General features: G+C 38.4%; 2 protein-coding genes, 1 long non-coding RNA gene and 1 pseudogene across 3 annotated transcripts in view; 3 read left to right on the top strand and 1 right to left on the bottom strand.

Moving 5' to 3' along the window:
- The window catches only part of LOC123986129 (extracellular calcium-sensing receptor-like), a 9,298-nt gene extending 6,855 nt beyond the window's left edge, over positions 1-2,443 (top strand). Inside the window, exons 2-5 of the mRNA XM_046074222.1 lie at positions 5-147; positions 325-552; positions 717-840; positions 1,539-2,443. Coding sequence (XP_045930178.1) covers positions 5-147; positions 325-552; positions 717-840; positions 1,539-2,443 — 1,400 coding nt within the window. The remainder of the gene's footprint in view (positions 1-4; positions 148-324; positions 553-716; positions 841-1,538) is intronic.
- A 1,925-nt stretch (positions 2,444-4,368) lies between these two features.
- On the bottom strand, positions 4,369-9,939 carry LOC123986203. Its single transcript, XR_006828816.1, has 3 exons — positions 9,801-9,939; positions 9,529-9,686; positions 4,369-4,633 (listed from the first exon to the last, which is right to left on the bottom strand). It is a non-coding gene; the product is annotated as an uncharacterized LOC123986203 (long non-coding RNA).
- Positions 9,940-11,378: 1,439 nt separating this feature from the next.
- Positions 11,379-15,725, top strand: LOC123986128 (annotated as a pseudogene).
- A 504-nt stretch (positions 15,726-16,229) lies between these two features.
- LOC123986127 (extracellular calcium-sensing receptor-like) lies at positions 16,230-19,492 on the top strand. Its single transcript, XM_046074221.1, has 6 exons — positions 16,230-16,393; positions 16,506-16,794; positions 16,985-17,797; positions 17,892-18,119; positions 18,282-18,384; positions 18,573-19,492. Exons 1-6 carry the CDS (start codon positions 16,230-16,232, stop codon positions 19,490-19,492), a joined length of 2,517 nt encoding a protein of 838 aa, XP_045930177.1.
- The last annotated feature ends 4,373 nt before the right edge of the window (positions 19,493-23,865 follow it).

Below are 23,865 nucleotides of genomic sequence, written 5' to 3'. Positions count from 1 at the left end.
GGAGTACAAAATAGCTTCACTGATATGTCACTCATGCCTATATTTAACAACGTCTATAAAGGTGTGTATGCTGTGGCCCACGCACTTCACAGTATTCTTAACTGTAATAAAACATGCAACAACACGGCACAGCTAGATCCATTCATGGTGAGTTGAAGACCAAGGACTTAAGTTGTTATTTTTCGATGAAATCATATTTTTTAAAACAGGTTTAAATTTTGAAAAATAAATTGTGCAGTGTGTTTATCATGCTGTTGAGACAAAATGCCTATATGACGACAATGTTTGTAAGGTAATGTTTTACATTTATGCAAATCTTCTTAGATTTTACAGCACATAAGAAAGATTCGGTTCAGAACAAAGGAAGGAGATGAGGTTTACTTTAATGAGAAAGGAGACCCAGCAGCAAAGTATGAAATTATAAACTGGCAGCCAAAGGAAAATGGCATTGTGGACTTTGTCACAGTTGGTTTTCATGATGCGTCTTTACCTGCAGACAAACAGCTGAATCTGCAAAATAATTCTTTCATTTGGGCACAGAACTCAAAACAGGTAAGCTACCATGTGATAACTGCAAATGTTAATGTCATTAAATTTAGATTTTTAGAATTGACTAAGGTATTAATTGTTGTTACTGTATCATAAAGTTTGGTCTTGGTGCATCAAAACCAATATTAGATTGATTGCAAAGATAAACTTTTGGTTTGTTCATGCAGGTGCCTTTGTCAGTTTGCAGTGAGAAATGTCCCCCAGGAACTCATAAGGTTCTCCAGAAAGGAAAGCCTGTTTGCTGCTATGACTGTTTAAAATGTGCAGAGGGAGAAATTAGCAACATTACAGGTGCAAGACAAAACAAAGTTGTAATGTTCACATTTGATTTTTAAGAAAATGCACAGTTTTTTTTTATCTGATTCCAAAAGCATGGGAGATTTATATATATAGGGCATATATATATATTAAATATGTAGTCTGTCTATATACATAAATGTATACACAGGAAATGCATATCAAAGTTAAAGCACCAATGCAAAATATATATGCAACTCAAGTGTGTTTTTTATATTATATAATTTAATAATATTTTAATAAGAATATTATAAATATGGAAAAACTCTGGGTAACAAGTTATGAAATGGTCATTAAAGGTTCAGCTCACTCAAACTGCAAAAAGACAGTATTTTCCTCATCTCCTCATCCTTAACATCAATGCAATAATGCATTGAAAGTGAATTACATTAAAGCTCCGCTACAGGATTGAACATTTACATTTGAAAAACACAACAGCATGATACCTTTCAAGAAACAAAATGTATAATGCTTAGGTATTAAGATAGAAATTTTATAGATTATACTGTATCTTTAAGATTCAGATATTTAATGAAAATAGCTGTCATAATGTTATCCATTTAATATGTGGTAATCATAATAGCATAATTTTATCTTGTATTGTCTGTTTTGTAGGCAGAAAAGATGCAACATAGGCACAAAAAAAGACAAATGTACTGAACTAGTCTAACACTTGCTTTAATAATTTTCAGATTCTATCACCTGTGTGAGATGCCATCCTGAATTTTGGTCAAATGAGAGAAGAGATGGCTGTGTAAATAAGGAGGCAGAGTTTTTGTCATATGAAGAGATTATGGGAGCACTGCTCACTGCTGCCTCCCTATTTGGAACATGTATGACTGCTGTTGTGGCAATTATTTTCTTCCACTACAGGCAGACTCCTATTGTCAGGGCCAATAACACTGAGCTGAGTTTCCTGCTGCTTTTCTCCTTGACCCTGTGTTTCCTGTGCTCTCTGACCTTCATCGGTCGGCCCTCTGAGTGGTCCTGCATGCTGCGTCACACAGCATTCGGCATCACCTTTGTCCTCTGTATCTCTTGTGTTCTTGGGAAAACAATAGTGGTGTTAATGGCCTTCAGGGCCACACTTCCAGGTAGTAATGTGATGAAATGGTTTGGGCCTGCACAGCAGAAACTCAGTGTTCTGGGCTTCACTCTCATACAAGTCATCATATGTATCCTCTGGCTAACAATTTCTCCTCCTTTTCCATTTAAGAATTTTAAGAAGTTCAAGGACAAAATCATCTTAGAGTGTGCTCTGGGCTCAGCTGTAGGCTTTTGGGCTGTACTTGGTTACATAGGACTTCTTGCCATTTTGTGTTTTATTCTTGCTTTTCTGGCTCGGAAACTGCCTGATAATTTCAACGAAGCCAAATTTATAACATTTAGCATGCTGATATTCTGTGCAGTATGGATCACTTTTATCCCAGCGTATGTCAGTTCTCCTGGGAAGTTCAGTGTTGCTGTGGAGATATTTGCTATTCTGGCTTCAAGTTTTGGACTTCTTATTTGTATTTTTATTCCAAAATGTTATATTATTTTACTGAAACCGCAGAAGAATACAAAAAAGAATATGATGGGGAAGGGGGCACTATAATCCTTTTGAAATCATAAAATGATAGGGTGGCAAAGGCATTCTACATCCATTACAATTTTTGTATTGCTTTGTTTACTGGACTGTCAAATAGACATTTATGTTTAATCAAAAAACAAACCACTGGTCTGACTTTACTATCTTTATTGTGAGCAACGCGTTTCCTCAGGCTCACATAGTGAAATTGCAAAAGCACTCACAGGTGTGTTAAGTAGACCTTGTGCAGGTCATGAGACCAGCACAATCCATGTTTTCCATGACACCTATAAAATTAACATCCTATACAAAGCATTACAATATAAACGGAAAGAATGTGCTTATTATCCAAACAGATCAAAAAGTTCCAATCTCCTACAGAAAACTCTGCTCTGAACTACCCGAAAACAGCTCATTTGTAGTCCAGTCTTTACTTCCCTTTCTTGTGATGTCACAAGTGACTAGTCTGACACGCCCTCAAAAACACTGAGCTCCAGCACACACCTCTCCTCTCCATTCCAAATACTAGCTACCCTCCAGGCAGTCAATGGATTTAAAATTGTTACTGTGATGTAGAGACAGAGCTCAGTTAAAACATTATGGGTGAAAGAAATTTTTGTTACAGATTAAAAACTCACCACTCTTAAACTCTTGCTCCAGTCCATATTGCCAAGCTGGTCGGCAACATGCAAACAGATCAACAAACATTACAATATATGGTATATAAATATATCCACTTTAAGAATTAAACATACACAAGTTACAGGAATTACAACAAGACAATATCATAAAGGTAAAATAGCCTGACGTTCCTCCCTTTAGTATATATCCCTAATGGGGAGGGTAGGACATTCAGTATCTTAACTTTCTCTGAAGGAAAAACCAACCTGCAATGGGTGAAATGCGTTGCTCACAATAAAGATAGTAAAGTCAGACCAGTGTGAGGTAGTTAGTTTTTTGATTTTTCATAGACATCCTGCTATCTAGCAGCACCTGATTGTTGTTGCTGTGCTCAAGGAATTTCTTAGACATTTATTTTATTGAAGACTTATATTGGACTACTGTAGTATTTTTCCACTATATAATTTATTTGTGACATGATTTGTGATTAATGACGGCATTTAAGATAATGTAATATGCAATCATATCAACCAATATAGATATGATTAAGTTCAAATAAATGCATTCAATACAATTTATGAAATTGTAATCAAAGAATAAAATCCACAATTTCATAGACAAAAAGTCTGTTACAGCCCATAACTTTACAGCTTTGATTCACTTTCACCACACTCAGCCACAACAGGCTGTACTTAGCTAATATCCACGGAAGGCCACCTGCCAAGACCCAGATGTCACACTGACAAAGTTAGCAACTAGCTGGTGAGCATGGTAGAGCATGTAAAAGCTAAAGAGTTGGTGGAGACCAAAACAGAGTGAGCAGAACAGAAGAGTTAAAATTGGACTTAACCCTACTGTTATGTTCGTTTTCAGAATGAATCAGTAATGATGTTCCTGGGTCAATTTGACCAAAAGTGTCCCAGAAAAAAATTCCCATTCAATATTGTTTATATCTCATTATTAACTCTGTTACCAATCATTTCAATCAATATTTAGTGCAACTGTGTTCTTTACCTCTGACAGATTGTGGTTCAATGAGGATAATTCACTTGTTTTTAATATAAAATGCATGTTAAAACCTTTTTTTAAAGTACTTTGGAAAGACATCAATATAAAATACAATGGGTGTACATGAAATAGATTTTTTACTTTTTCTAATTTTACTTTTTAATTTTTATGGAGTATTGATAAATTAGCACAAGCCTCCTCAAATGAGTCATGAGGATTTGTACTGAACATAAACTTTATTTAAGCACTGTTTTTGATCCAGAAATTAACAAAATAACAATACAACAAAATAATCAACGTGAAAATGGTGCATGTGTATGTGCGTCTGTGAGTCTCCTCAGCACACAAGTGACATGTCATCCCGTTGTGATAGTAAACACGATGTAGAACCAGAAATACAAAACAAAAATGAATAGGCGGAAATGAACAAGGTGCATGTATGTGCATCTACACAGCACATGAGGGACATGTCATCACAGTGTGCTTTGTGCAGATGAATTTTGCACATTTTACACAGGTCATGCTCGTCTATATGTCATCAGATGACTTGCAGACCTGGCACATCTTCCTCTTTCCCCCAGCAGCAGCCTAGAAAGAAAATGATTACTATGTTTTTATTCTGATCCCAAGACACACACTCAACGTGCTCTGACACAGACACACTTTATTTGACATTTCTGACCACTTTTAGCCTCCACTTTGACTGCTGGGTCAAATATTGACCTGAACAGTATCTATGTAAATATCTTAATTGTATATCTTTTTGAGGTCACTTAAAGGGGCATTATGGAGTTTCCAGCGGCCACTAGCGGAGCGGCTCTAAGATTGCAACAAGGTGTGTGCTTGTACGCGTGCTCCCTTGAAATCATGAGCGAGCATAATCCGAAATACAACCACTTTCATACAGAAATACCGCAATAAACACGGGAACACCAGAATGCAGGCTGTGGCTTTGTGACATTGTTCAGGCTCTGTTACTTCGATGTTCCCATCTCAGAGGCAGATCAACACCGGCACCGTACCTTTCATTCAGCGCAGTCAGCCGCATATGGGCTCAATACTCACGAAAAAAGGCAATCCATGCTTGTTACATGATAACGTTACATTTACTGCATTTAGCCGAGGCGCTACATCGTTAGCTCGCCTGCTGCTTTTCACTATAGGTTAACATTAGTAAACAAATTGCTCCACATTTGCTTTTAGCCGTTACATCCTTTCTTGCAGGCTAAATCAACAGGGGTACACAGGATAGTAACATGGGTGGCATGAGTTGGTGAAGTAATGTTAAAAGCGACTTTCTCTGTGTTTCTCCAGCTTTACTTATGCTCACTTTGTTCTTACTCGACATCATCTGAACCCGTTTGGTCTGATGGGCTTCAGCACATAAACCTTTATTGTTGTTTTGTATCCTTACGTGGAGCCTGTGTTTGCTGTTAGCCGGTTGTTTTATGGTGTTAGTGGACAAGATGTCGTTAGCTGCCGCGTTGTCGCTGTAGTCTGAGAGAGGCTCGGGAGAGCGCACAGGGCTGAATCCGAACCGGAGACCTCACATTAAAACAGAATAGTGGCTGGTGGCAAGCAACGGAGGAAACAGACGTGTGCTTCATTTCTAAGTGAGTTTTGAGCCTGTTGACAATAAGGCAATGAAAATTTGATTTATTAAAATCAAAAACTTATAGCCCCTTTAAATCTGAATTGTTGCTTCTTAGAAGAGAAAAGATGAGATAGCTCTCTCTGTAGCTCAGACAATCCCTTCTACCTGTGTGTGCTAATCCATTCTTTCACCCATATTCTTTGTCTTTATAACTGCTATCTTTACAATATCAAACAACAACTGTTTCATGTGTAGGTCGCGTCATTTCCCGTTTCACATTTCACGTGTGTTTTTTGACAAAACGTTGTTTGGAGACGAGTGTCGGGTGCCACAGCCGCTGTCAGCTCATGTAATGTGTCACCGAAGGACTTCAAGACTCCCATCACAAGACAGCAAGTTGTGTAGTGTGAACAGCACAGCGATCGGCCTTTAAATAAGACACATGGATATAGACTTGAGATAACAATAAGAAAAATTTTACAAGATCTCATCATTTTATCTCTTTGAGATGAAATCAATCTGAATTGTTACGAGTTATGGAGAGATTGAGTTTTGGAGACTTGTAAGACAAATGGATAATGAATTGAGATTACAATAGGAGAAAATGGAAATAACAGGTGAGATCTCATCGTTATATCTTTTTGAGTTTTAATGACCTGCTTATTGCTCCTAAAAAGCCATTAGCAGCGGGATTTTAACCCCGGTCATGTTCATAGAGCTACAAAAGTGCCACTTCACCATCCAGCTACAATTAACAGTAAATAACTAATTGTCTTTAAATATAGTACAATATTTCCTTTACTTAAACGTAGTGAACCTACACTTTTTTAATGACATTATGAATAATAATATTGGGGAAACTTTATAACATTAACATTCGTTCAAACGGAGGACACCACCTAAAAATTAGCTGTCCGCTCAAGGCTTTTAGGACTCCTTGGGTATAGCTTAATAATTACATACAAAAAAAACAATTATTACAAGTGATCAGTTAGTTAATAATTTTTCAATTATTTTTAATCAGTTTAATAAATCAGTCAGTCTCTCAAATCTGAGGATGAGTGCATTGACCTGGGTAGACTTGGGTAAATACAAGTAACAGACACGTTCCTGTGATCAACTAAAATGAATACAAGTGAGGGTAAATGGATATCAAGGAAATAAACAACAATGACTAAAACAACAAAAAGAATGGAATCAATGGGAGATAGTTCAGAAGTAATAGGGTTCAATGTGAATTTGGTTCGGCTATTGTGGAAAGAATATGACTAATGTAGTAAGGAAAATGAACGGATGCAAGTTCTAAGTTGATAATTGAGTTTAAGTTTAAGCTATTAGTTTCATAACTAAAGGACATCAACTTGACCACAGAATGTAGAGTTTGTTTGCCTTAGTTACTGCATAGTGTTCCAAAGTCGTCGTTATTTTGAAGACCCTGTTGTGGAATCAACCAGCCTCAATCAAAAAGGGAGGTGAGGTCAGATAGTGCCAGAAAGGGGGGAGTTTTCCTCCCCTGGAGTTGGCCTTTTTACATGCAAAGACCAGAGACATCGCCTGATGTTTGGTAAGGATCTGCAGAGATGACATCGCTTAAGGATTGTGTATTCAAAGAGCCTTAGTAACCTCTCTCACCGTAAAGGTGTCACTGGAGACACTTATCAGGACAGCAAAGGGCCTGTCCGACCCCTCTCTCTACACAGATCACCTCCGGACATCAAAAGTGACTCTTTTTCCCTCAGAACGCTGAGCCTTAAAACACCACTCCCTCCTCTCTCTAGCCGATGTGCAAATGTGATAAGCCAGGATTGCAAAAGAGAAGGCCCTAACAACCCCTCTTTTTCTCGAACCAACAAAGGTTCCATTATAAACTGTGTTCGATCTGTTTAAATAATGACCCTTGCTAAGTGAGTAGTGGCGTTTGCCTCTTAGTTAGTAGCAATGACCCTGTTCTATTCTTTTAGTGATGTTTGAAAACTAGGAGAACCATAAGAAAGTAATCTTGAAGAGTTCCCTAACCTCCTCTTTTTCTTTTGTCTCCCAGTTATTCCCTAGTAATCACTGTCTGTATAGTATTAACTAATGCTTTAGTTAAACATTTCATATACAATTTCCTACTAAAACATTCATCCACATGCTCGTGTGTGTAACCAGCTTCCCAGTTCCTAGCAAAGTGGTAAATCTCAAAGTTGAATGTCTACTGTTTTCTCGTACGACCCAAGCTCCACCAAGGGGACAGAAAAGGTATAACACACAAGTGTTTAAAACTCGGCTTACACCGACGATGAGCGCCAAATATCTATCACCATGTAATGGTATAAACGAATTCTTTGCTGTCATGCTTACATCTAAATTGTCTCTTGAGTTTAAAAACTGTAACCATCAAGTTTACACTGAAAACATGTAGTTAAGCTTTGTTAAGTTTTTTTTATAACCATTAAGGAACCTTTAATCCTCTAAGTGTTTAGTCTTGTTTTGCTTGTCTTTATCTGAATGTTTAGAACTAAGTATTTCTCAAATGTCGATATTGTGGAGAGAGAGATTAAATGAAAATACGCTCAATATATATATATTTTCTTTATCCCACTAAAAAGTTAACACTTTTGGGGTAACTCCCCCCAGAGAAACCCACTCCCAAATTGACGTCACCACGTCCTGGAGGAGGTAGATAAAAGGCCTTGTTGTCTTTTGTCTCTCGCTCTTCTAAAAAAAACTATCTTGAAACTAAACTCTCGTGTACCCTCTCGTAATTACGCTTTCGTTAACTTCCTTTACTTTTGAAATTCTGATCTTTTTTCCGTTTCCTACTTTAAAATTTCCTTCAGACGAGCTGAGAAAGCTACTGCCCTTGAATCCCCAATTTTCTTGGCGGGAGATTTGATTTTAATTTTTGTTTGGAGCTGCCTGGGATGAAACTTTCCACAGACTTGTTTAAACTCAGCAACATTAAATAGCCTATATTCCCGGGGCCCCGCGAACCTACGGCGAATGTATGAGTCTTATTTGATTTTGTTGTTTTAACATCATACGATTGTCCTAAGCAACTTTGGACCCAGAAGCTCAGAAGCCCGTTCACTTCTTGCCTTGAATGAACGGAGTCACGGCTCCAACGACTGGAGTGTGTTCCGCTGAGCTATAGCTACACCAAATGAACCGTTGTTGCAAGCGTTTTCCCGCAAAGGACTGCGGAACGAATCCACCGGTTTGAACTCAACTCGAGACGCCACTGGGGTGTCTGGCCAGGACAACATCCACAAGCCAACCGGCAGTGAGCCTTTGCTACAAGGGAATTGCGACAAAAGTAAGGCAAAACAAACTACACTCTGTGACTCGTTGGTGTTCTCTAGTTGGCCCTCATCTATAGTTAATAAACCCCTAGGTTATTCAAACTAAATTTGCAACGTAATTTCCAACCATTCGTTCCCTCATCCTCTTAGAATCCTCTCCCTCTACAATATAAACTGAAATTCCATCGAGCCTAACATACTCTGTTCATTACCTTCTGGTTTTCATGTTGACTGTTGTCCCTGTAATATTCCCACATTTACACATACTCCCACTGTTGTACTCCCTTTTGTTAGTTAATAAATTTCACCTTGATCACAGTGATATTGTGTGTGTATTGTTAAGACTCCGGGGTCCCTGTATAGAGGACTTACCCTCAGATTTGAGATTGACTGATTGACTAAAGTTTACGATTTCAGAATAACTGAACCATTAATAACTAATGAATTACCAGAAATTTGTGTAATTATCAAGCTATACTCAAGGACCTAAAGCCTTGGGCGGACAAGCAAATCTTTAGATGGTGCCCCTGGTTTCGAGGTATGAATTAATATTCCCGGAAATATTAATTTTCATAACTGTATTAAAATTATACGTAGCTTCAGACCTGCTACAACCTATAGCTGGCGGCTTGGTTTCGTTGCTTTCACGGCTTCTCGGCGGGCTTGACTCGCCATACGGACGTGGCTCGAACCGGGTTCTGCCTGGGGGTTTACCCGGGGTCCTTCGGCTGCGGCTTTTGGATGCTGGAACTTGTAACTCCATCTGTCGTTGGGAGTAATGGAAGTTAATTCAGACCGAGAGGTTTTAAAAGAAACTTCATTGTTTCTCAATCAAAAGTTACGTAAATTAAAAGAAAAAGATAAAGGTTTGCGAGACCTCATGAAGATAATTAATGTTGCTGTGAAAGAGACAAAGTAAAACTTGGAAGTCGCAGAGGTTCTCCGGGCCGGACCTTTGGGAACAGGATGCTGGATGTTGTGAGGGAGGATCAGAGGAAGAAGGAAAGAGACAAGAGCAAAAGCTCACAGCTCTGGGTTGTTTTTGTTCGTGACTTTACTGGGCGTGTCCCTTGGTGGGAGTCACCTTTTGTGCTTTGAAGCTTTAACTTTAATCTAAAGAAATGTCTTAAAGTCTATTTGCGCTTGTTTAATCACACATCTTTGCACAATATCAATACTTTTCTTAAATACCATAAACAGTTACACAGGTCTTAATTTCTAAGCATTAGACAAAACCGCTTATCATGCCTACAAGGCCGCTGAAGCCCAATCCCAGCTGACATCAGGCGAAAGGCAGGGTACACCCTGGACAGAACCCACGCAGACATGGGGAGACCATGCAGACATGGGGAGACCATGCAGACTCCACACAGAAAGGCCGGGGTAACCGGGGTTTGACCTCGAGACCTTCTTGCTGTGAGGCCACAGCGCCATCCACCGGACCACCTTGCCGCCCAGAAAGGCAAAGTATTGTAGTTAATCATCCGTAACAATTAGAATTGTTACAGTTAAAACAACACATTTTATAGTGATCATAGCAGATGAACAGAACAGGCTAACTGAATACGTCCCAAGACAATATTGATTGTTAAACATTCTTAATAAGAAAATATATTAGAAGCAGAATTTGAAGCACGGTATCAGCTTAAACAATAAAACACTTTCCTGGCTCCTTGGCCCAGGAGCCAGGAAAGTGGATTATGTAACACATGATAATATTTCTGTACCATATTATTTACCCGTTTTCACATTTGTACTTTTGGTGCAGAATTTGCCTGTAAAGGGAATGAGATTGGGTGTCTTTGATTGTCTTAGTTCCATATTCCAATATGTGTGAAGAGTAAACAAACGGGACCCTTTCCTTTGATAACAGCCTGTGAGTGCGTTGAAGATCCAGTTTCAGGTCTTTTTTATGGCGTTTGTCCAATCAGAGGTCCAGACAACCCTAGTTTCGGCAGAGGTTACGTCTCTGGACAAGGTCAAGGTGAGTCAGTTATCTCCACAGGGGATGGTGGTTTGCTTGGTTGTTTAATTTGCAACCAGCACTTTGTATATGGTTATTTCTCCTGAGTTGAATTTGAGAAGGAAAAATTAGTGTCTAGAAGAAATGAAAGAAACAACTACTTTTTGCTTTCCTATGGGAATCTAATATTATCTAATAACTATAAACTTAAGATTTTAAACAGACTAAGTCCCAAAACTTTTTTTTTCTTTGGGCACCTCCCTCCCTTTGCCCCAGCTTGTCAGTCCACTGAGATGAAACGTCACTATTCTATTTTTTGTTTCAGTTCCAAAAAGTATAAATATCAGTGCAAGCCTTTGATTTACATTAGCTTTTTAAGACAGTATGACATACACACATAAGTGGCCAGAGCTGGGTGGGGTACTCTTACAACTGTTTTTGATGGCATCTGTCTCTCAGGCTGAGGAGCTGGTGTGCAGGCAGACAGGGGATCCTGAGAACCCCCAGCTATCTAAGAATGGGGACATTATGTTGGGGGGGATCTTCTCTTTCCACAGCAGCTGGAAAGACAGACAGGATACCTACATGCAGAAACCACTGCCACTGCAATGCACCAGGTAAATTAAGCATAATATAAATATTTTTATATTTAAAATATGTAAGAGGAAGTGAGATACATAACAAGTAAAGAAAATGTTATCAAACCTTAAAGTATGAAACATTTGCTGTTATGTGTATTAATGCCCTGAAATGCTATAATTCGCTATGGTATTGTTTCTACTTCAGGGACAAATTGTTTGCTATTTCAATTATTTACAACTTTCTGCATCAAGTTTGAATTTCAGAGGGTTCCAGTTTACCCAGGCTATGCTGTTTGCCATTGAAGAGATTAATAACAGCACAGACCTACTGCCTGGCATATCTCTGGGCTATAAGATCTATGATGCATGTGGCTCCATTGCCAGAGGTGTGAGGGTTGCACTGGCCTTAGCTAATGGTAACGAAGTGGTGTCTGCATCCTCTGAGGCACCATGTACCAGACCTGGCCAAGTGCAGGCCATTATGGGAGAGACATCTTCCTCTCCTTGCATGGCTATAGCTACTGTCATCGGACCCTTTCATATCCCACTGGTGGGTAAGCTTGGTAGAAATGAAATTATATCCAGCTAGCCATAGCATATGCTGTGTTAATGTTTTATATTTTACATCTTTATCCTTGTGCATTTCTTTTTTCTTTTAGATCAGCCACTTTGCTACTTGTGCTTGTCTTAGCGATAAAACCAAGTACCCATCCTTCCTCAGAACAGTACCCAGTGACTACTACCAGAGCAGAGCCCTGGCCCAGTTGGTCAAGTACTTTGGTTGGACTTGGGTTGGAGCTGTTAGAACAAATGATGATTACGGCAATAATGGCATGGCCACATTCACAGAAACTGCCCAGCAGCTGGGCATCTGTCTAGAATACTCTGTATCTTTCTTTAGAACCGATCCACAAGAGAAAATGCAAAAGATAATTGACATTATCAAGTCTTCCACTTCCAAGGTGATTGTCACTTTCCTCTCCCACATGGATATGGATGTGCTAATACATGCGTTGTCTTACCACAACTTGACTGGGTACCAGTGGGTAGGCAGTGAGGCTTGGATCTTGGATTCCCAAACTGCAGCCATGGACAGGCATCACATTCTGGATGGTGCCATAGGCCTGGCCATTCCCAGAGCACATGTCAGTGGCATGAGAGTTCATGTTGGATGTGAAGCCACTCAATTCATCGAATAATGAAATGTTTACAGAGTTTTGGGAGGCATTATTTAGCTGTAAGTTCGGGCAGTCAAAGTCATCTGCAGGGAATCAGAGAGAATGTACTGGACATGAAGATCTGACTGGAGTGCAAAACAGCTTCAGTGATATGTCGCTCATGCCTATATTTAACAATGTCTATAAAGGGGTGTATGCTGTGGCCCACGCACTTCATAATATTCTCAACTGTAGTCAAACATGTATCAACAAGGTACAGCTAGATCCATTCACGGTGAGTTGAACATCATTGATTAAAATGATTGTTTTTACATTAAGTCATATTAACATAGAAAATTGGTGAAATTTTGAAAAATAAACTATTGCATTCTGTACATTATGTTGTTGAGACAATATACCTACAACATGGTTGTCAGGTAATGATATACATTGATGCATATCTTAGATTTTACAGCATATAAGAAAGATTCAGTTCAAAACAAAGGAAGGGGATGAGGTTTACTTTAATGAGAATGGAGACCCAGCAGCAAAGTATGAAATCATAAACTGGCAGCCAACAGAAAAAGGCATTGTGGACTTTGTCACAGTCGGTGTTCATGATGCATCTTTACCTGCAGACAAACAGCTGGATCTGCAAAATAAGCCTTTCATTTGGGCACAGAACTCAAAACAGGTAAGTTACCATGTGATTACTGTAATTGTTGATGACAGTCTATTTTAATTGCATATATTACTAGTTATTAGATATGCTTGCAAAGATAACACCTTGTGGTGAATTTCAATACATTTTTGTCATGGTCGTTTTGTTCATGCAGGTGCCTTTGTCAGTTTGCAGTGAGAAATGTCGTCCAGGAACTCGTAAGGTTCTTCAGAAAGGAAAGCCTGTCTGCTGCTATGACTGTTTAAGATGTGCAGAGGGAGAAATAAGTAACATCACAGGTGTAGTAATATTTAACAGGACAATACAAAAGCCTAAAAGGTATCATGTTCACATGTTAATTTTAAGAAATGGCATCATTTTGTAATCTGATTTCAAAGGCATTGGGGAATTCATGCAAGGATTGTATGGTAATTACATCAAAAATATGTGCATCAAATATTATAAACAAATACTGATACATAAGTCTGAAATCAGCAAGTCTTGGAAATTAATACCAATGTTAAAGCTCCACTATGCAAAATGTATACAACTGAAGTGTATTTAAAATTATTCGAATGTCCTTGTTTAAAGTAAAATGGGAAATTTCCTGGGAGGATTGGGGGAGTCTGTGTTGTTTTTAGCCCATTCATTCTCATACTTCTTGGGTCAGGGATTGTGGCATGCATTGTCAGCACCAGTGTATTATTTGATACAACCATATTGGTCACAAGGTCAGAAATCCATCCATCAATCCATTTTCTAGCAGTTCTCCTTCTCTGCTGAACACAGCCTGAGCCAAGCTTTGCTTTCCCTTCCTGGGTCATCTAACAGTTTTCTCCATAGCCAGTTTTTATCAAACTTCTCAAAGTGCCATTTTAGTCTTAAGTCAATTGTTAGCAGTGTTCTTATGAGTAATTCTGAGAAGCTTGATAAATACAGGCTCTGATAAAGCTGATCATCAGTCTTTGGCCTAATGTGTTCTGGCACCAAGTGCACTTATGAATAACCCTATACATTAACATGGTGTTAGTTATGGCCAATCCATGATTTGTACAGAAGTCCGATAACAAATCACCACTTGGATTTAGGTCGCGGAAAGAATCCCCACACCTGCCTTCTTAAATTAATATTGGGTAAATGAGTTATTAATATTGGGTATTTTGTCACCTCCTCCTTGTGATTTCCTAGCATGCAGATATTTATTCTCAGTGTAATAAATGCATTGACAGATAGTTTTGCATATGCAAACATTACATTATGATACCTTTAAATAAACAATATATGTAAATGCTATATTTAATGCTTAGTTAAGAAAGAAAGCAAAACAATTGAACAAAAATGTATTATACTTTATCTTGTGTTTATAAGAACCAAATGATTCATGATGATGTAGCTGTCATCAAGGTTATCCATTTATTATCTGGTAATCCTAATATCATAATCTTGTAGACACAGAAAAGATACAACACAAAAATACAATACAAAAAAGGCAAATGCATTGAGCAAGTCTAAACTGCTTCAATATTATTTTTCAGATTCCATCACCTGCGTGAGATGCCATCCTGAGTTTTGGTCAAATGAGAGAAGAGATGCTTGTGTAAGGAAGGAGGCAGAGTTTCTGTCATATGAGGAGATAATGGGAGCACTGCTCACTGCAGCCTCCCTATTTGGAACATGCATGACTGTTGTTGTGGCATTAATTTTCTTCAGATACAGGCAGACTCCTATTGTCATGGCCAACAACTCTGAGCTGAGCTTCCTGCTGCTCTTCTCCTTGACCCTGTGTTTCCTGTGTTCTCTGACCTTCATCGGTCGGCCCTCTGAGTGGTCCTGCATGCTGCGACACACAGCATTTGGCATCACCTTTGTCCTCTGTATCTCTTGTGTTCTGGGGAAAACAATAGTGGTGTTAATGGCCTTCAGGGCCACACTTCCAGGCAGTAATGTAATGAAATGGTTTGGGCCTGCACAGCAGAAACTTGGTGTTCTGGGTTTCACTCTCATACAAGTCATCATATGTATTCTCTGGTTAACAATATCTCCTCCTTTTCCATTTAAGAATTTTAAGGAGTTCAAGGACAAAATCATCTTAGAGTGTGCTCTGGGCTCAGCTGTAGGCTTTTGGGCTGTACTTGGTTACATAGGACTTCTGGCCATTTTATGTTTTTTTCTTGCTTATCTGGCTCGAAAACTGCCTGATAATTTCAATGAAGCCAAATTTATTACCTTCAGCATGCTGATATTCTGCGCAGTATGGGTCACTTTTATCCCAGCGTATGTCAGCTCTCCTGGAAAGTTCAGTGTTGCTGTGGAGATATTTGCTATTCTGGCTTCAAGTTTTGGACTGCTCATATGTATTTTTATTCCAAAATGTTATATTATTTTACTGAAACCAGAGAAGAATACAAAAAAGAATATGGTAGGGAAGGGGGCACCATAATCCTTCTGAAAATGTAAAGTAGTGTAGTTGCTAAGGCATTCTAGTGCCATTATATATTTTACATAATAATGTGTTAACCAGACTATCAAGTAGACATCTATCTAAATTTTATTGAAGACTTGCATTGTGCTATTATAGTAGTTTTTCCACTACATATCATTTCATTTGAGACATAGCATATCGAGATTACAAATTTTAACACAATGTAATATACAATCATTTCAATCAAATACAAGTACAAATAAATGCACAAGCCTAATACTTAATTCCAACATGTAACAGAGTTTTTGAAACGGTAATCAAAAAATACAATCCACATTTTCACAGATCTTTGGCTTAACTTGTTTGGTTTCCTTTGGTCTCTTGAGTCTTGAGTTCAACCATGACAACTTCCCCCTTGTTGTTGAACCTGTATAAAGCCCTGGCATGAGCTGTAGAGCCGTTTTGCCTGGCCTGAAGAGCAGAGCTATGCTGATGTTGAGGATGCTCCTTTTGGTTCTGCTAATGGGGAAGGCAGACTCTGTGTGCCGACTGCAAGGCACAGCACAACCAGCTGAACTGGCCCAAGATGGTGACCTTGTTATTGGAGGCATTTTTTCATTTCGCACAGCACAGGATTATGTAATTAACACATTTGAGACAATTCCAGAAGTACGAAAATGCAACGAGTATGTATTATTAGGGCTATATATTTAAAATTGTTTTAAAGGTGTATTTTGTGCTGGATTTGAGACATTAACATAATGATATATATTTCATTCTATCTTTCACCACCCCCAGCTTTGATTTTAGAGAATTCAAATTCGCTCAAACAGCGATATTTGCTATAAATGAGATAAACAAAAATCCTGATATGCTCCCTAATGTTAAACTTGGCTACAAGATCTATGATAACTGTGGAACAATGGACATACTGAGAGCTGCGCTGGCACTGGTGAGTGGACTAAAAGGAGAAGTCAGTGACGACAACTGCACTAAAACTGAGACAGTGCAAGCTATCTTGGGACATTCAGGATCAAGACCAACTATTGCATTTGCAGAAATTGTTGGAAGGTTTCAGATACCTGTGGTAAGTCAAAGAAAGTTTAGTTAGTGTGAATATTTAGTTACCATTGTGTTAAGAGTGCTCTTGGAAATATCTATAGTTGATTAAAATGTACAGCAATGTAAATGTTGCATGAATCTAAATAGTGTTTATGCAGTAATGTTGAATATTTTCTCTTTCACTGCCTCTAAGATCTTTGTATCATTCACTGCAGATCAGCCATTTTGCGACCTGTGCCTGTCTGAGCAACAGGAAGGAGTATCCCACTTTTTTCAGAACTATTCCTAGTGACTACTTCCAGAGTAGAGCACTGGCAAAGCTGGTCAAGTACTTTGGATGGACCTGGATTGGGGCTCTAGCTGTGGATAACGAATATGGCCTCAATGGTGTAGCTGCTTTTATTCAAGTTGCACAAGAATATGGAGTGTGCATTGAGTATTTTGAAACATTTTCATTGTCAGATCCACCTGACAGTCTGCAGAGAATAACAGAGATCATTATGCATGCCACTTCCAAAGTTATTATGGCTTTTATGTCGCACAGAGAAATGAAGTTGCTGGCAAAAGAGTTGTACAAACAGAACACTACAGGACTGCAGTGGGTTGGCAGTGACGCCTGGATCACAGATCACTCTCTAACTGACAGTGAAGGACACAGCATCCTGGTAGGCTCACTAGGTTTCACTGTCAGCCAAGCTCAGATCCCAGGGCTGGAAGAGCACCTGAGGCAACTCCATCCCTCACAGTTTCCTGACAGTCAGTTTGTCAGAGATTTCTGGGAAGATGTGTTTGACTGCACTCTGAATAAAACTGCAAATGCACAACGACAGCCATGCAGCGGCTTTGAGAGCCTGCAGAATGTCGACTCAGAGTTCACTGATGTGGCTGAGCTGAGATTCACTAATAATGTATACAAGGCAGTTTATGCAGTGGGTCATGCTCTTGACAACCTGATTAAATGTGAGAGGGGTAAAGGGCCCTTTTTAAATGGGAGTTGCGCTGATAGCAAACAAATTCAGCCATGGCAGGTGAGGAACCACCAGTGAAGTGTGACAGAATGACAACTGCAAGAATCTTTGTCATTTTATGTAATTTAATCTCTGTATATTTTCCTTTTACTAGGTCTTGCACTTTCTCAACAGTGTGAATTTCACTACTGAGAGAGGGGAAAGAGTTTATTTTGACACTAATGGAGACTTACCAGCAAGATATGACCTTGTTAATTTGCAAATGACAAACAAGGGAACCATGGAAGGAGTAACAGTTGGCATTTATGATGCTTCTCTTTCAGAGATTCATCAGTTCATCTTGCATAACATCCCAGTTGTCTGGGGAAATGGGCAGACAGAGGTAAAGCAGAAACTGAAGTTTGGACTCCTTAACTGTTCACTAATTTACTGTATAATGTTCTAAAACCCTTGATATGCATGTGTTTTATGTTGTTGATGTGCATTTAACTGTACATATTGTACAGGTAGCATACAAATTGTGTTCATGTGTGTACTGTATGAGGTGCCTGTATCAGTCTGCAGTGAGAGCTGTCTGCCAGGAACTCGTAAGGTCCTCCAGAAAGGAAAGCCAGTCTGCTGTTATAATTGCATACCCTGTCCAGCAGGCGAGATCAGTAACTCAACAGGTATCTACCAGTATTTAATTTGCTGTTTGAAATGCAATAAAATATATTACATATAATAACATATATGAAAATAAAATAGAAAATATGAAATGCAGTGTTAAGCATTAACTTCTGAAACCATAACATCCATTCCGTCACATTTCTCTGTATTGCTTTTTGATTTGCAGATTCCATACACTGTATGAAATGCTCACCAATGTCCTGGTCCAATGAGCAGAGAGATGCCTGCATCCTCAAAGCAATAGAATTCTTGGCATATGATGAAACCCTGGGAACACTGTTAGTCTTATTTTCCCTGCTGGGATTTTTTCTAACTATGATCACAATGCTAGTCTTCTACTGCCACAGAGAAACCCCACTAGTTCGAGCCAACAACTCTGAGCTGAGCTTCCTGCTGCTCTTCTCCTTGACCCTGTGTTTCCTCTGCTCTCTGACCTTCATAGGCCGGCCCTCTGAGTGGTCCTGTATGCTGCGTCACACAGCATTCGGCATCACCTTTGTCCTCTGTATCTCTTGTGTTCTGGGAAAAACAATAGTGGTGTTAATGGCCTTCAAGGCCACACTTCCAGGTAGTACTGTGATGAAATGGTTCGGGCCTGCACAGCAGAGGCTCAGTGTTCTGGGTTTAACTCTCATACAGGTTTTGATTTGTATACTTTGGCTGACAATAAGCCCTCCTTCCCCTTTCAAAAATATCAAATACTATAAAGAAAAGATTATACTAGAGTGCAACCTTGGCTCAGATGTAGGGTTCTGGGCTGTGTTAGGATACATAGGACTCCTAGCTGTCCTTTGTTTTGTACTTGCTTTTTTGGCACGGAAGTTACCTGATAATTTCAATGAAGCTAAATTCATCACTTTCAGCATGCTGATATTCTCCGCAGTCTGGATCACCTTTATCCCAGCATATGTGAGCTCTCCTGGGAAGTTTACTGTAGCTGTAGAGATATTTGCTATTCTGGCCTCCAGTTATGGGCTACTTCTCTGCATTTTTTTGCCAAAATGTTATGTAATTTTGTTTAGGCCAGAGCTGAACACTAGGAAACACATAATGGGAAAGACATCTAATATTGATATATGTTTTTAACCATTGTCCAAATCATTTATTTTTGTCTCTTTTGAGTGTTTTTCTTTCAAACAAAATGTAATCTGTGCTTCTTCATTTTGTATCATGTTCCATAATGCGTAGGAATTTGTTTCAGTGAATAAATCTTTAATTATATTCCAGTTTTTTCATGTTGTTTTTTTGCAAATTTATTTAGAAATACCACCAATCTACAACTTAAGAAGATTCTGAAAACATTCTAAGTGCATTGCCTATGAATACAGCCTCTGACACTGTAACAAATAGGCAATGTGAACAATATTATATTGGTAAACTACTGGCAACAACAGCAACATACTGTATATTGATAGTGTCAGCATTTAGTAGTAGTAGTTGTAGCACCATATAAGCAAGTTGGTAGACTAAAATCTATAAAAAAAAAACCTGTTAACTTCTTTCCGCGACCTAAATCCAAGTGGTGATTTGTTATCGGACTTCTGTACAAATCATGGATTGGCCATAACTAACACCATATTAATGCATATGGTATTCATAAGTGTACTTGGTGCCAGAACACATTAGGCCAAAGACTGATGATCAGCTTTATCAGAGCCCGTATTTATCAAGCTTCTCAGATTTACTCATAAGAACACTGCTAACTGTTAACTGGGCTGTCTGTAGTCACAAAGATATTTTGTTATTCTAAGTGCCCTTAAATAAATGCAAAGTCTTTGATGTACTTTTTATTACTGGCTATGAGGTTACAAAATAAAATCAAATATATCAGAACTACAAACCAAGAATTAAAACAAAAGCAAAGTTGCAGATCAACATTCAACAGATTCTTGCCAGCTTCCTCTCTAAAAACTAAAATGTTGGATTACACCTCCTGAACAATCGGCTACTGCAGACCCAAAGTACTTTTAATGTGAGAAACATAAAGCAAAATCAGTAGGTTTTAGTAAAAGTTACTCTTTAATCTGCTCCAAAGGGGCTGCATCAAGGCCACATTATTTTTAATAATCACTACAGCCAAAGTTCATTCATGATACTAGAGTTTGTATTTTGATAAATATTAAACAGAAATAAAAAAAACTGTTTATGATGTAACTGGTGTGTAAACATAATCACTTTTGGATACATTTAATGGACGAGATGTGCAGGATATGTGTTCTGCATGCACCAATATTTTTATCACAGTTTATGTAATTACTGTATCCCTGTCATCCCTCCTGTCCATAGTGGCCCTTCATGTGACTATACTGTAAAATATTTCAGTCAGACTTTACTGTCCTTATTTCATGCAAAAATGCAATCTATAGTTCAGCCAAAGTTAAAATGACTCTGGAAATCTCAGTCATTAAAACCAGTTTCTTTGGTGAGCTTAGGGTTAGTAACACAATGAGAATTTTATCCTTTTTTTTGTTGTTGCATTATTTTGAAAACTCACTTATTCAGTCATCTCAAGATATGGCTTGCAGCACTTCTGACCATTGTGAAAATACTGCTGATTTGTAAGTTGGCCATTTTAGGCTCTGCTTGTTGGACTTCCAAGTTGTAGCTGTGCATGCTAAGGATCCATGACTGTAATTCCTCTCAGCTTCCCTTCAGGTTTATTAAGGTTTTCTTAAACCAGTATCTATAGGAAATCCTAAAATTGAAAAAGTAACATTGATGGATAAAGCAAATGTGAAGGGGAAGTACGTCAATATGGTATTTCATAGATACTATGTAGTTTACAGTAGAAGAACAAGGTATAGACAGATGGAAATGTGTGGGGCTATAATATCCTCAATCTATGTGGATGCAGTTTTGAATTAGATACAAAGTAGCTAGTGGTTAGTGCAAAATCTAATACCACTTAGTAGTAAAAACTGCTTAAAAAATGTCAAAGCACTACATGACCACCCCTGGTGTTGAACAGATGTTTATGAATAATTGTGTAACAACTTTGTTAGTGACTACAATGTGTTTCTGATAAGATTCAATAAAGCGTGAAGCCTGCAACATAGCCCCAGAATTCCCATGATATTTATTTTAAAAAATTGCAGTGACACTGTGCAAATATACAATGATGCAATACAACAGAAATAAAGGTTACACATGAGCAAAAACAACTCAGAAGAAAAACAGTGGAAGATAATTTAGTCCCCATCTGTTGTAAGCATGACTTCAATACCCAGTAGGAAAGCTAGAGACACAAGAGAATAAACATTGCAGATTGCTTCATCATTTTGCACAACAAGAGCAACAGGTGGCATATTGCTTCAAAGCAGAAAACATTGTGTCTGTATTAATCAACACCTTTGTCACAACATGTAAATGTTACATCTTACATCAATTAATGGTTTGTTTTGATCTCTCTCTCTCTCTCTCTCTCTCTCTTGCTCCTGTTTTTTTCTTTTAGCTTTGACCTAAAGTCTGCTGTACTTTGCCATCGTTTACCCTATCTGCAATCTAAATGAAGTGTTGTATTTTAAACCATTTGGTACAATACAATAATAAAATTATATGTAGCTATTTGTGATTACTGACTGATTGCTTCTGATTGCTCACTCTTTAGATAGTGAGCCGTGGGAGACCATGACCACCCTGAATTGCCTGTCCAATACGCCTCAATATGTGTCAACATCCAGCTGCTGTCCGTAAGGCCTTAAAGCTCCAAACGTTGTGCAATGTTATGACTCATGAATTTGTAATGTTTAGACAGTTCATAGTCCAATACAAATGTATTACAACTTATATACAGATTCTGATTGTCCAGGTACAGAATGCCAGGCCTGCATAACACTGCCGAAGGAGCACTCAACCATTGAAATGCTATTTTCATCTGAAATATAAAATAGAAATTAAAGCTGCAAGCAGCATTGGGCGGGCCCTCGCACTTGTAGTGCGTCAGGGTGCGAGGCAGCCGCGTTGCACAATCTGGAGCTCTGCCGGTGCGGTTGTGAATTTGCTATGCGCTTCGGACACTGCATGAAAGTGTTATACGTCACTTCCTGTGTCTCCTTTGTGGCGCTCTAGGGCACTTGTGATACGACTATAAATTAATATTGGTGTAGACGTGTTCAGGGCGGGAAAATGATCAACCACGTAAAGTTTTGTGCAGATGTGAGCATGTACAGTAAAGTTACAACAACTTCCTGTGTCATGGCAAAGCATGGCACTTCGCCGCTACGCCACTTTCAAGGCGTTAAGCGAAAATTTACAAGTTTTACAACATGGCCTCATCAATGTGTTAAGGGTTTCCTACCCGCTTGGAGAAGTACATTACAGCGTTGAATCGTGTCATTTCCTGTTGCCAGCAGTTGGCGCTATGACTTTGAGTGAATATTGGCATATGGATGTGTTCAGGGCGGGAATATATTCCAAATTTGGTGCAGATGTGAGCATGTAAACTGAAGTTACAATAACTTCCTGTTTTATGGCGAATCATCGATTTTTGACGCCACGCCACAGAAACTCACTATTTGCACAACTTTTAATCGTCAATGGGTTTAGACTGCACAGCCATAATTTGAAGTCAATCAGACTAATTCCCTAGGAGGAGTTTGTTAAAGTACAAAGTGTGTAAATCCAAAATAGCCGATTTCCTGTTGGTTGTTGGGCATTACTTCAAGAGGCTTTTTTGTACGTCTGGACATAATACACATACCCTAGAAATTTCGTACATGTAGGTGAAACATTGTCCTGCTCTGTAGCGGGCACTAGCGAGCCATTTTGCCACGCCCATTTGCGAAACCAATAAAATACGAAATTATTCGCCACGTCTGAAATATGTGCAAAGTTAGGTGAGTTTTCAAGCATGTTGAGGCCCCAAAAATTGAGTTTCCTTTGCAGAAAAAAGAAAGCAAGAAATATAATTTCTTCAGTTTCACTGGGGAGCTCATGCGTATCGTGCTCGGGCCCTAATGAAAATTAAGGTAATGACTAAGGTAAATAAATAAATACTAAAAAAATAAATAAATAAATACTAAAAAAAAATTTTCTTTTAAAAACTGCTCAAGTAAGACTAAAATATGATGCATTAAAACTGTAACAAAGTAAACATAACTCGTTATTACCCAACTCTGATTATTAAATGTTACCCCCTTATTAAATTATTTAAATTCAAATAATAAATTAAATACATTTTCAGGAAAATACCCACGATTATATATGTCAGCAAAAATCAATCCAAAATATTTTATATCAACGTTTCACATAATTTTTGGTTTTCAATAAAATCACAAGTTGTTCAGATTTACTCTAAACAGGCCATGCATTCTGTATCTTTTTGACTAACTTACAATGGCTAATTTCTGCTGACATAATTTCAAGCCCGGAAAGTTTGCTGGAGAAAGATTTAGGCTACTGGATTTTTATCAACTTTGTATCAGCATTTGTTTCATATTCAAATAGGATTACGTGACTAA

Source organism: Micropterus dolomieu, linkage group LG17 (assembly GCF_021292245.1).
Source record: "Micropterus dolomieu isolate WLL.071019.BEF.003 ecotype Adirondacks linkage group LG17, ASM2129224v1, whole genome shotgun sequence".
Taxonomy (NCBI): domain Eukaryota; kingdom Metazoa; phylum Chordata; class Actinopteri; order Centrarchiformes; family Centrarchidae; genus Micropterus; species Micropterus dolomieu.
Note: the sequence above shows the minus strand (reverse complement) of the source record. Positions and strands in the feature narration are given on the sequence as shown.

Bases quoted from the DNA above. Each gene is read 5' to 3' on its own strand.
- LOC123986127 (XM_046074221.1), top strand. From the start codon at position 16,230: ATGGGGAAGGCAGACTCTGTGTGCCGACTGCAAGGCACAGCACAACCA. The intron at 16,795-16,984 runs GTAAGTCAAAGA...CATTCACTGCAG, and splicing joins GAAGGTTTCAGATACCTGTG to ATCAGCCATTTTGCGACCTG. The intron at 17,798-17,891 runs GTGAGGAACCAC...TCCTTTTACTAG, and splicing joins AACAAATTCAGCCATGGCAG to GTCTTGCACTTTCTCAACAG.